This window comes from Oryctolagus cuniculus, chromosome 11, assembly GCF_051225735.1.
Source record: "Oryctolagus cuniculus isolate XC-2025 breed Fujian yellow rabbit chromosome 11, ASM5122573v1, whole genome shotgun sequence".
Taxonomy (NCBI): Eukaryota; Metazoa; Chordata; class Mammalia; order Lagomorpha; family Leporidae; genus Oryctolagus; species Oryctolagus cuniculus.
The window spans coordinates 78,901,193-78,914,479 of record NC_142877.1 but is presented as its reverse complement, the minus strand read 5'-3'; the positions used below and the strand labels follow the sequence as shown (position 1 = coordinate 78,914,479).

General features: G+C 39.4%; 1 protein-coding gene across 27 annotated transcripts in view; it reads left to right on the top strand.

The window, feature by feature from the left end:
* The window catches only part of OSBPL8 (oxysterol binding protein like 8), a 198,241-nt gene that overhangs the window by 129,629 nt on the left and 55,325 nt on the right, over nucleotides 1-13,287 (top strand). For all 27 annotated transcript variants that reach the window (XR_016216184.1, XR_016216183.1, XR_016216182.1 and 24 more), the window contains one exon: nucleotides 7,606-7,676. Coding sequence is in view for 22 of the 27 variants with exons in the window: in XM_051846458.3 (XP_051702418.1) it covers nucleotides 7,606-7,676 (71 nt within the window). In the remaining 5 variants the exon portion in view is untranslated. The remainder of the gene's footprint in view (nucleotides 1-7,605; nucleotides 7,677-13,287) is intronic.

Genomic DNA, 13,287 nt, shown 5'->3' with positions numbered 1-13,287 from the left:
CCTGTCACCAGCATGGGAGAATCACACTGAGTTCTGGCCTCCTTTTTTGGCCTGGCCCAGCCCAGGCTTATTGAATGAATTTGGGAAGTGAAGCTTTGTATGGAAGATCTCTGTATGTGTATATATCTGTGTTTCAAATAAAAGATAAAGATAAATAATTTAAAGATGAAATTACCTGTTGATTAATTAACAAACATTTTATTTTATGATAACATGGATGTGTGAAAAAATTGCTATAAAATTTAAATTTCAGGCACCAACATTGTGGCACAGTGGGTTAAACTGTTGCCTGCACCGCTGGCATCCCATGTGAGTACCAGTTTAGGTCCTGTATGCTCCACTTCCAATCCTGCCCTCTGCTAATATGCCTGGGAAAGCAACAGAGGATTGCCCAAGAACTTGGGCCCCCACATCCATGTGGGAGACCAGATGAAATTCTAGGTTCCTGGCTTAGGCCAGGCCCAGCACTGGCTGTTGCAGTCATATGGAGAGTGAACCAGCAAATGGAAGAGCTCTCTCTCTCCCTCTCAGACTCTCCCTCCCTCTTTGTAACTGTGCCTTTCAAATAATCAATCTTTTTAAAAAAATAAAATTCAAATTTCATTTTAGGTAACTCAGAAAACTAGAAGGACTGAACTTTCTTAAGTCTCTGTATCTAAATTTATGTATATACAAGTATACATATGTAAAATTACACAGGAACTCTACATCAAACATTATCTTTAATGATCAAATATTAAGATTCCTTTGAGATTAAGGACAAGAATAATGCCTGCAATTACTACTGCTGAGCAACATTTTAATTAAGGTTCTAGAAGAATAGAATAGAATGAAGAGCCCAGAAACAAATATACACTTATGTGAACATTTGACACATGATGAAGTGTCACTGCAAACCAATGGATAATTGTGTTTAGGTCAATTTGGTATCTAAATGAAAAAATAAAATTGTACGTCTTCTCAAATATCAGTTACAGCTAGGTTATGCACCTAAATGCAAAAGGAAAAGCTACATTGTTAGAAAATACCATTATGGCTACAAATTTAGGAAAGAATTTCCTAAACCTCAAAGCACTAACCATTAAAGAAAGAGATCCTGAAGTTTGAGTACATTAAAATTCAGAGCTGTGTATCAAAAGAACCCATACAACATATAAAAAGACAATCCATAGAATAGGAAGATATTTGCAACAAATACAGTTGTTAAAAGACCCATATCTAGAATGTATCAAGAGTTCATATATAACCCAATAGGAAAAAAGCACCTGTTTTTAAAACATGCATAAAAGATCTGAAGAGGTCCTTCACAAAGAAACAATTAACATGAGAAAGCATTCAATCTCATAACTACTCAGAGACTTGCAGACTGAAACCTTCCTGATAAACTACTACACATCTATAAGACTGGGAGGAAAAAAAGTAAAAATTGTTCAGTACTAATGTTGCTATGAATATGGAAAATGGACAACTTTTTTGCCTTAAACAATTTCTCATTGAAGTTGAAGATGCATATTCTATAACTGAGAAATTCTGTTTTTATGTTTAAGCCTTAGAGAAATTTGTGGTTATGTCTGCCATTATGCATTTCTGGTAATATTCATGACACCATTGTTCATGAGGAGGAAAACCTAACAACAACACAAGTGTCGACACTTGAGTAGATAAGCACTGGGGAAATCATGCCATGACATTGTAAAAAGCAGAAAAATTAATACAGTACCTGCTGTGACATGCTAGTAGATGGTAATTGCAAAAGTTAAGATAATAACTTTTTAGGAGAGTGGATTGTGATCAAGAATAGCAGTGTGGAGGATCTTATGAGATGTACGTAATACTCTATTTCTTGATCTGGATGGTGGCCATGTAAATTCTTTGCATTTATTATGCATTTATGTTTTATGCATTTTTTCTGAAGGGGCACTATATTTAACATTCACATTTTTAAACCTTTAAAAAAGTAAAAATGGAGTTCACTTATTTTTATCAATTTATGAAGTTTTTAATTTGAAAGGATGAATAGAGATTAGACCCCCTTTTTCAGGACTGGAATGTGAATATGAAAATAATTGCACTATAGTGCAATAAATTTTGTATTATAAGTATGTGTGAAATACTTTGTGTTTTAGAGAAGAGTTTCTCTTTGCCTTCGTTATCAAAGCAAGAACACCCTAAAAAGGTTCCATTGTTTCTTGAGGGCAGCATGAATTTTAAAGTTAGGCATAAGTTTGAATCAGCTCTAATATGTCATTCACGTTAATCAGCTAACTGAATTTCTGTGAGCCTCAGTTTTTCCAACCATAAAATATGGCTAATATTTTTTGTAATAACAAAGATTGGGAAAAAATGGAAGTCACATATCTAGCTTAGTGCATTACACTTATAAAGGTTCTCACAAAGGAGTATTGGTTGCTTTACTGTTGTTTTTGTTAATATTGTTTTAAATTGGCATTATAGTTATCACTGTTTTTGATAAGTGAATCAGAATTAGCCAGGTACAGAGTAAGTTAAAGAGGTAAAGACCAGGCAGGAAAGAATGTCAAAGCGGGAGTCTCATTAACTGGGAGAATAAGAAGGGCTTATGGATTTTCATTTTTTATTGAGGGCATAGCACATAGTTAAATGCACAGGTTCTTTAATTTCTGTGCTATATATGGACACATGTAACCAGTTTCCAGATCCTCAGGAGATTCTCTCATGCCTATCCTTTATGCCTCTCCCACATTCTGCATTTTTTTTCAACCTGTAACCTCATAGAGTAGGTCTATAAATGGAATCATGATATGTGCATTTTTTTATTGATGAAGCAAGATGGCTGCTTTCATTACTCATGTTATGTCCGTTATTTTGTTCATTTCTATTACTGTGATACTCAGTGTATGAGCATACTATAATGTATTTATTTATTCTATTAATAGCCATTGAATTGTTTCTAGGTTTTGGTTAATGTGAATAAAGCTGTCGTGAACATTCTTATAATTCTTTTTTGATGGACACAGTCATTTCTGTTCGGTATATCTAGAATTAGCTAGCATTTATGTACATCAGAATTCAGCTTTAGTATATACTGCCAAATAATTTTCAAGATGGTGATATCTCTTTATACTCCCACCAGTAATTAACAGAATTCTAGTTGCTTCAGCATCCTCACCTATACTTTGATGATCACATTTGTTTAAGATCCCATGTTGTGGTGTAGGGCTTTTGGTCAACAATTAAGAGGCTGGTTAGAATGTCCACATCCCACTTTGGAGTACTTGGGTTCATTCTGTCCCCAGCTCTAGCTCTTGATTCTAGCTTCCTGCTAATGCGGCCCTTTGCAGGCAATTGATGATGGCTCAAATAATCAAGTTTCTGCCACCCACTTAAGAGACATGGCTCTCTCCTGGCTGGATCAGCCCCAGGCAATGTGGGCATTTGGAGAGTGAGCAAGAAAATGGAAGTTTACATTAATGGAATAGTATATTTTCTTCTCTATTACTAGGATTGAATGATCCATCTTTTTTTTTTTTTTTTTTTTTTTTTTTTGACAGGCAGAGTGAACAGTGAGAGAGAGGGACAGAGAGAAAGGTCTTCCTTTTGCCGTTGGTTCACCCTCCAATGGCCGCCCCAGCCAGCGTGCTGCGGCCGGCGCACCGCACTGATCCGATGGCAGGAGCCAGGTACTTATCCTGGTCTCCCATGGGGTACAGGGCCCAAGCACTTGGGCCATCCTCCACTGCAGTCCCTGGCCACAGCAGAGAGCTGGCCTGGAAGAGGGGCAACGGGGACAGAATCCGGCGCCCCGACCGGGACTAGAACCCGGTGTGCCCGTGCTGCAAGGCGGAGGATTAGCCTAGTGAGCCGCGGCGCCGGCTGATCCATCTTTTTTTACGAGAGAGGAGAAAAAGATTCCTCTTTTATTTATATTTTATTTTATTTTATTTTATTTTACAGGTAGAGTTACAGACAGTGAGAGAGAGACAGAGAGAAAGGTCTTCCTTCCGTTGGTTCACTCCACAAATGGCCGCCACAGCCGGCACTGCGCTGCGCTGATCCGAAGCCAGGAGCCAGGTGCTTCTTCCTGGTCTCCCATGCGGGTACAGGGGCCCAGGCACTTGGGCCATCCTCCACTGCACTCCCAGGCCACAGCAGAGAGCTGGACTGGAAGAGGAGCAACCGGGACTAGAATCAGGTGCCCCTGTGGGATGCCAGCACTGCAGGTGGAGGATTAACCAAGTGAGCCATGGCGCTGGCCCAGTAAAATATGTGGATTAAGAAAATGAACATTATAATGACAATCACTTTAAGTAGCACTCTGACCTCAGAATTGGCCCTTAAGGCATTCTGGTCTGGCTGAAAAGCCCCCCAAGAGCATTTCAGGTATGGAAAGCCAAGGCACTGTGGCAAAAAAAGTCCTACATGAAGGAACTCAGTGGGTAAGACCCCAGTAGAAAGAAGTGGTCATCAAAGAAGGAGGTACTTTTCTCTGAAGGGAGGAAAGAATTTCCACTTTGCTTTTGGCCTTGTCTAAATACTGAAGGAGTCTGTGGAGTCTGAAGGCTTCCGTAGCCTAGGCAGTTCATGTAAAGAGCTTCAGGTGATCACTGCCGTCATACATAAGAGTATTAATTGTTAAATTAACAATAGGAGTCACTGTGTACTAATTTCCCATTTCTGTTCTCAAAGATTTGTATTATGAGAGTTAACAGTAAAACTTGTTTTCAGGCCGGCACCGCAGCTCAATAGGCTAATCCTCGGCCTGTGGCGCCGGCACCCCAGGTTCTAGTCCCGGTCAGGGTGCCGGATTCTGTCCTGGTTGCTCCTCTTCCATTCCAGCTCTCTGCTTTGGCCCGGGAGTGCAGTGGAGGATGGCCCAAGTGCTTGGGCCCTGCACCCGCAAGGGAGACCAGGAGAAACATCTGGCTCCTGGCTATGGATCAGTGCGGTGCGCTGGCCGCGGTAGCCATTGAGGGTTGAACCAATGGCAAAAAGAAGACCTTTCTCTCTGTCTCTCTCACTGTCCACTCTGCCTGTCAAAAAAAAAAAAAAAAAAAAAAAACTTGTTTTCAAAGATTTATTTATTTATTTCATTTTAGTGTATTAAGTGGAGGGTATTCTTATATCTAAAAAATTTTAGTTATGCCTAAATGTCCAACTCCATTGCTTGTTTTCTTAGGTGCTTCCTTAATGAAGGATAAAACTTGTTCTCAAGGACTTACTTTCTTTTAATGTATTAAATGGAGGGTATTCTTATGTATCATAAGAATGAATCATAATTATAGTTATGTCTAAGTGCTGGAAAAGATGTATCATTCTTGCGTGTTACTTCAATTAAGTTTCTTTAAAAAAAAAAAGTGAAATTAACTTTGAGATGCAATGACTTTGAACAGCCCTTGTCTCAGCTGTTGAGCAACAGGTTTTTTGTTTTTGTTTTTCATGCAAATTGTTGAACTCTACTTAGTATAGAGTTGGTCTTCTGTGTAAAAAGTTAATTGAAAGTGGATCTTAGTGGGGAATGGGCTTGGGAATGGGGGAAGGAGGAGGAGGAAGGGTGGGAATGTGGATGAGAGGGTGAGTATGGTAGGAAGAATCACTATATTCCTAAAGTTGTACTTAATGACATGCACAGCGGAAGTTTGTATTCTTTAAATAAAAGGTTTCTTTGGGAAAAACAAAAGAAATGAAATGGATTTGATTTTAGCTATTGTAAACCAAATACAGTATAAATGATGTTATCATTAATATGCTAGAAATGATCTTAAAATGCTTCAGGTGGAGTAGGTGTTGTAGTGTAGCAGATTAGGCTGATACTTGGGCTGCCTGCTTCCCATATTGGAGTGCTGTTTTGAGTACTGGCTACTCTGATTTTGATCCTGCTCCCTGCTAATGCACCTCCTAAGCAGCAGATGATGGCTCAAATATTTGGGTCCCTGCCACCCATGTGGGAGACCCAGATGGAGTGCCTGGTTCCTGGCTTCAGCCTTGACCAATCTCAGCTGTTAAGCCATTTGTGTACTGAATCAGCAGATTGAAGATCTTTTGATCTCTCTCTATTTCTCTGTCTCCCCCTCCCTTTCAAATAAATAAATAAATCTTTCTAGAAAGTACTTTGGGCACTGATACTACTGGATGATTTTTAAGTGCCTTTTTATGAATAAATATGTGTTTTTTTAAAAAAAAATATTTATTTGTTTGAAAGAGTTACACAGAGAAAGGAGAGGCAGAGAGAGAGAGAAGTCTTCCATCTGCTGGTTCACTCCCCAGTTGGCCACAACGGCCAGTGTTGTGCCTATCTGAAGCTAAAAGCCAGGAGCTTCTTCCAGGTCTCTCACATGGGTGCAGGGGCCCAAAGACTAGGACCATCATCTACAGCTTTCCCAGGCCATAGCAGAGAGCTGGATCGCAAGTGGAGCAGCCCGCTCTCGAACTGGTGCCTATATGGGATGCCGGCACAGGCTGCGGCTTTACCTGGTATGCCACAGTGCTGGCCCCAATATATGTGTTTTAATATAGGTTACTATTGGACTTGTGATTTTAATAGCTAATTATTATCTGTCATCAAAGGTTGAAAAGATCCTCATTAAAATGTGTGCTGGAAGCAGGCATTTTGCCTGTATCTCACACTGGAATACCTGGGCTGAATTCTTGATTCTGGCTACTGACTCCAGCTTCCTGATAACACATTGTAATGGTGATGGCTTAAGTAATTGGGTTTCTGCAACCCATATGAGGATCTGAATTACATTCCCAGCTCCTTCTAAGCCCTATCCCAGCCTTATCCATTACTGGCATTTGGGGAGTGAATCAGCAGATGAGAGTACTCACTTGCTCACTCTTTCTCTGGCTCTCAAATAAATACATAATTTTAAGAAACAAACTTGGAGGCAATTTTTAAAAAACAAGGTTATGTCTGTCACACAAATCTCAGCATTTACAGCTTTAATTGTATCCTTATAATATTAATTTTTTGTTTTATTATTGTATTATATGACTACAGTAATATATGCACGTTTGTCCAACTGTACCTAATTTTTTTTAGAATTCATATAGCAATAGAGAGTGATAACAAAGATTAATTGAATGTATCCCATGTGCAGAGTACTTTGTTAAATTCTTATTATCTTAACATATTCATCTGATTCTCACAATAAGCATGTTATTGGATTTTTTTTTTAAAGTATGTTTCTCAGTTGAGATTTATTTCCCCAGTATTCTTTCATCACCCATTCTGGAATTTTTTTCTGGTTTGACAAGAGGTGTGAAAAATACACTGGATTTGTTCTGTTTGAATTATTTGTTGGAAACCAGCTCACTAGAATAAAAGTTCTTAAGGGCCAAGTACTCTAGGAACACAGAAAAGAGATACTTAGCTTGATATTGGTGGTTTCAGGGAAAAACTTAATTCCCTGTGTAAGCCATAAATTCTAAGGAAGTATTATACTAGAGATGGCCTTTAAACTATGGGGATTTACAACTCTGTGTATAGTCTAGGCCTCTGGCATTTTGCTGCATATCAACATAATATATATTTCAAAATGAATGACCTGCATATATTTGCTGATAACATTAGTGACCATATATCTATTCAAAAGTGGTAATACTGAAATTTTTTCAATATTTTTGAAGGTTTTGAAAGAGGGAAGGAAGATATTTCTCAAAATAAAGATGAATCTTCACTTTCTATGTCAAAGAGCAAGGTAAGCATACTGTTGACCACATTTATATGATTATGACATTATTTTCTAATATTTAAGATAAGGGATCTAACACTGAAATTCTATCAAGCTTTTATGGGATAATTTTATATTGATATATTTAAACCATGTAGTATATATGAAAAGAACAAAATACCACAAAAGTGCTGTTATTTACTTGGAAATACAACCTCTTGGTAACCTGTGTTCTCTCCAGAGTAATGCTGATTCTGATATGTTTTCTACAGCAGTAGTCAGGCTGGTGTCTGAGTCTTCAGAGATGTTCATGTTTGTTTGATAGGAATTCTTAAGAGTATTTGGTTTAATCAAATGGCAGTCTATATGTATATATATATTTACCAATTAAAGGCCAGAGATCTTTGCAGTAACAACCTACAATTGAACATTTTCTTGGAATAAGACATAGTTTCTAAATCAGTATTTCTCAGATTGTAATACTCTCATATATAACTCTAAGGTCTTGTAAGAATTATTTTTCTTTTTTAAGAAAACTGCATTTTTTTTTTTTCAAATTTTTGGTTAAGGTAATTTTTTGACACCTGGGAAGAGTGTAATGCAGTATGCTAGCACATATACAAAGTGTAAACCAGTCATGCCAGGCACTTAGACTTCCCATTTCCCCTATCTTTTCTTTTGTTGGACAGTTTTTTTCTTTAAGAGTACATATTCAGGGCCAACGCCGTGGCTCACTTGGTTAATCCTCCACCTGCAGTGCCGGCGTCCCACATGGGTGCTGGGTTATAGTCCCGGTTGCTCCTCTTCCAATCCAGCTCTCTGCTGTGGGCTGGGAGGGCAGTGGCGCATGGCCCAAGTGCTTGGGAGGTGTGGGAGGCTGGGAGGAAGCACCTGGCTCCTGGCTTCAGATCGGCACAGCACAGTGCCGGCCATAGCCGCTATTTGTGGAGTGAACCAACGGAATGAAGACCTTTCTCTCTGTCTCTCTCTCTCTCTCTCACTGTCTAACTCTATCTGTCAAATAAATTTAAAAAAAAAAAGTACATATTCAAATTGAGAAAGACTATAGTACAGTTTCTCTACAGGTTTGTAGTTCACTAGATTTTCTATAATTTGCAGACTGTTCTGTCTGATCAGGTTTAGTGTCAGGAGTAGCTTTTATGTTTGTGGAATCAAGCTTCAGTGACTCTAGGAAAACCTTTCTCTTAAGCCAGTAAACTCTGCTGTTCTCTGCTATAGATCATACTCTTATAACCATATGTTTTTTGTTCTTATTCTTGGGAGTGATTGATAGAATTACATAATTTGTTTGTATTTATGATTTTACACAAATATTATTCATACTTTTCGAATATCTATTACATAAAAGTTCATTTATCATGTATAAAGTACTTAATCTAGAAGTTTGGTAGTACTTTGCATTTATATAATATGAACACATGTATAGTATGTATGTGTATAATTTTACATATGTATATATACATGCATGTGCATACATAATATTATAAATATTATATGTAAATGCCTCAGTCATGGAGGGAAGAAAAGATTTCTTCCCTTTCCTATTGCAGAGTATGTGAGTAAAACCAGTATAACAAAAAGACAGATTAAAGAGAAGAAAGCTGACAAATTGATGCAATACAAACTCTGTGTAACAAAGGTTAGGGTTCAAGAAGAAGACCCTCTTCTGGGTATTTTCATGGTTTTGGCATATACAATCATGTAGAAATCATTTAGACAAAGGAGAATATGATTTAATAATCGTAAGCTGGGAGGAATTTAGCAAGGCCTGTTTGTTCAGATTCTTGGTGTCTGTCTTTGGATCCTTTCTCTTGAGTAGAGAGGGAGTACTTCCCTCAAGGGAAGGGTAGAAAGTTCTTTTGTAGCCCTCTGGAGGAGAAAGGTGAGAGAAAGTCAGATAGTGGCTCTCCTGTTCCCTTCATTCTACATGCCTGGATGCCATATTTTGGAGTGGTAGTTTCTGAGCCCTATCAATCATTTTTTTAATTTATTTTTTCTTTATTTGAAAGGCAGAGTTAGAAGAGAGAGAGAAGGAATGAATCTTCAGTCCATTGGTTCACTCCCCAAATGGCCGCAATAGCCACAGCTGAGACAGACCAAAGCCACGAGCCTGGAGCTTCTTCCTGATGTCCCACACGGGTGCAGGAACCTAAGCACTTGGGCCATCTTTCACTGCTTTCCCAGGTGCATTAGCAGGGAGCTGGATTGGAATCGGAGCAGCTGGATCCCGAGCCAGCACCCATATGGGATGCCATTGTCACAAGTGGAAGCTTAAGCTGCTATGCCACAATACTGGCCCCTGGTCAATCATTTTACATGAGTTGCGTAGTTCAAGAAAATCAAAGAGGCAATAATTTGTCTTGGATCTGACACAATTAGAATGCAGTGGAATTTTTAATATTTTTTAAGATTTATTATTTATTTGAAAAGCAACGTTACAGAGAGGCAGAGAGAGATTCTCTATCTGCTGGTTTACTCCCCAGATGGCTGCAGTGGCTGGAGCTGAACCGATCAAAGCCAGGAGCCAGGAGCTTCTTCAGGTTTCCCACACTGCTGCATGGACCCAAGGACTTGGTCCATCTTCTACTGCTTTACTACACCATAGAAGAGAGCTGGATCAGAAGTGGAGCAGCTTAGTCTTGAACTGGCGCCCATATAGGATGCTGGCACTGCAGGCAGTGGCTTTACCCGCTATGTCACAGCGCCAATCCTGAATTTTTGATTTTTAAATATAAGCTATTTTCAAGCAGTTCATACTAAAATTGATTAGTGTACGCATGTTATCTCATTTAACCTCAAAATAACCCTGTGAGTTAGTAGTAATTGTCTCATTTTACAAATGAGGAAACTAAGACTGACAGAGATTAAATCACATATCGAAGCCATGTAGTCTGTAAGGGGACAGTAGTTAAAGGGAAAGAAAGAGAAAGAGAGAAAGAAAATATAAAAGCAAAACATTCTAAGGCCATTTAACAAAGAGGCAAGAAGTTCTATACATTAAATCCTGTGGTTATCATTAAGCTACTAATCAAAGTTTATGAAAGAAGGGACACTTTGGGGCCGGCGCTGTGGCACAGCGGGTTAAAGCCCTGGCCTGAGGTGCCAGCATCCCATATGGGCACCGGTTCTAGTCCCGGCTGCTCCTATTTCGATCCAGCTCTCTGCTGTGGCCTGGGACAGCAATGGAAGATGGCCTCAGTCCTTGGGCCCCTGCCCCCACGTGGGAGACCCAGAAGAAGCTCCTGGCTCCTGGCTTCGGATTGGCACAACTCCGGCCATTGCAGCCATCTGGGGAGTGAACCAGTGGATGGAAGACCTCTCTCTCTGTCTCTACCTCTCTCTCTGTCTCTACCTCTCTCTGTAACTCCGTCTTTCAAATAAATAAAGTAAATCTTAAAAAAAAAAAAAAGGGACATTTAAAGATCTCCAACAAAAATATGGTGGTATTTAAGAGGTATGTTAATACATAAAACTTAGAAAATTAAAAAAATCTGTGGAACTAGTTTGTTTTTCAGAACTGAACTACAAATATGACAAATATCCCTTGAGGTACATGTGCTCCAATTTATAAGCTTGTGTACAACACCCTTCTGCTCTCTGGTCCCTTATGTATAGAAATCTTTCAAGAATGACCAAGCCAGATTTTTGTCATTTGGAATTGTTGGAGAAACAGATTTCTTCTTGTTCTTAAGATGTCTTAAATTTGAGTCTGGTTGAGATTCTTTGTGAACAGTTTTAAAAGATAAGAAAACAATATAGTAAGATGACTAAGAACATAAGGCTAGAAATTAGACCAGGGTCCAAATCCCAGCTCATCTGCTTACTGCTTGTGCTTGAATGATTCTGCAATGATATTTAATCTACTCATCTCATTAGTGAAAGGGGATAGATAATACTATTGTATTATGGCATTACTGTAAGTATTACATGATGTAGTATACATAAAGGTTTTTTTTTTTTTTTTTTTTTTTTTGACAGGCAGAGTGGACAGTGAGAGAGAGAGACAGAGAGAAAGGTCTTCCTTTTGCCGTTGGTTCACCCTCCAATGGCCGCCGCGGCCGGCGCGCTGCGGCCGGCGCACTGCGCTGATCCGATGGCAGGAGCCAGGAGCCAGGTGCTTTTCCTGGTCTCCCATGGGGTGCAGGGCCCAAGCACCTGGGCCATCCTCCACTGCACTCCCGGGCCACAGCAGAGGGCTGGCCTGGAAGAGGGGCAACCGGGACAGAATCCGGCGCCCCGACTGGGACTAGAACCCGGTGTGCCGGCGCCGCTAGGCGGAGGATTAGCCTAGTGAGCCGCGGCGCCGGCCCCATAAAGGTATTTAATATGGTACTTGATAAATAGTAAGCAGCAGTGAACTTTTATTAAGTTGTAAGCAAATACTATTAATATTCTTCATTTAAAAGTATCTAAAAGTATATTAAAATAAACCGTTTCCTACTAAGTTGTGGGTAATAGACTCCTGGTCATTTTAAACATGCTCTGATTATATAACTGTGCCACCTTTGCATTCCCAGGGTCAGGAGAATACAGAGGCTTGTTTGGCTGGAGGAGTTTTGTAGGATTATTTTGGTTATATTTATGCCATCATCATGGTACTAAGCAGAGTGATGTTAGAAGGCAAGATCTACAAGGAATAACTTTAACAAAGATTTAGCTAGGTTGATCCCCATGTTGAGGGTTTTTGTGGTTCCCTTCCAGTTCAGCCAGTTACTATCATCACTAAATTGGCATTTCATACCAATGCAGAGAAGTTTTTTTTTTTTTGAAGAGATGAGTGAAATGAACTGCAAGTGTCAGTTTCATTTTTACTTTATTAATTCATCAGATATTTATTGGGTCTTTTTTTCAGGTGACACATTGTGTATCATTGATGAATAAACATGCTGTCTGCCTTCATAGACTTTAAAAAAAAAAAAGATTTATTTATTTTGCTTGAAAGGCAGAGTTACAGAGAGAGATGGAGAGACAGAGAGAAATCTTCCATCTGCTGATTCACTCCCCAAATGGCCACAATGGCTGGGGTTGGGCCAGGCCAAAGCCAGGATCCAAGAACTTCATCTGGGTCTCCCACATGGGTTCAGAGATCTGAGTACTTGGGCCATCTTCTCTGCTCTCCCTGGTGCATTAGCATGGAGCTATATCAGAACTGGAGCTGGGAGTTGAACTGGTGCCTATATGGGAATCCCAGCATCACAGGTGGCAGTTTAGCCAATTATGCCACAACACTGGCCCAAACCCTGATGGATCTTAAAATTGAGTGAGGGAGTATATATCTAAAGGTTTTTTATCATTGCTTACACCTGGTGATATTACGTAGATCTGGTCGTTCAACACTTGAAAGTCATTTTTTGAATCAAGTTCCTTATACTTTATTGGCACTGGGAGTATTGCTGAGAACTTTATCTTCTCCTTTGTCTAACAATGGGTAACAATGAAAATCTTAGGAAATTAAAGGAATATGTTTAATTTTTTTGTTAAAAGATATACAGAAACAGCATTTAGTGTTGTGCTCTTCTACTCTGGGAAGATAATATGATCTCTTTCAGTAAGCACTGAGTTAGAAGTTTCATGGACCCCTGAACCCATGTGGGGGACCCACGTGTGTGACACACGT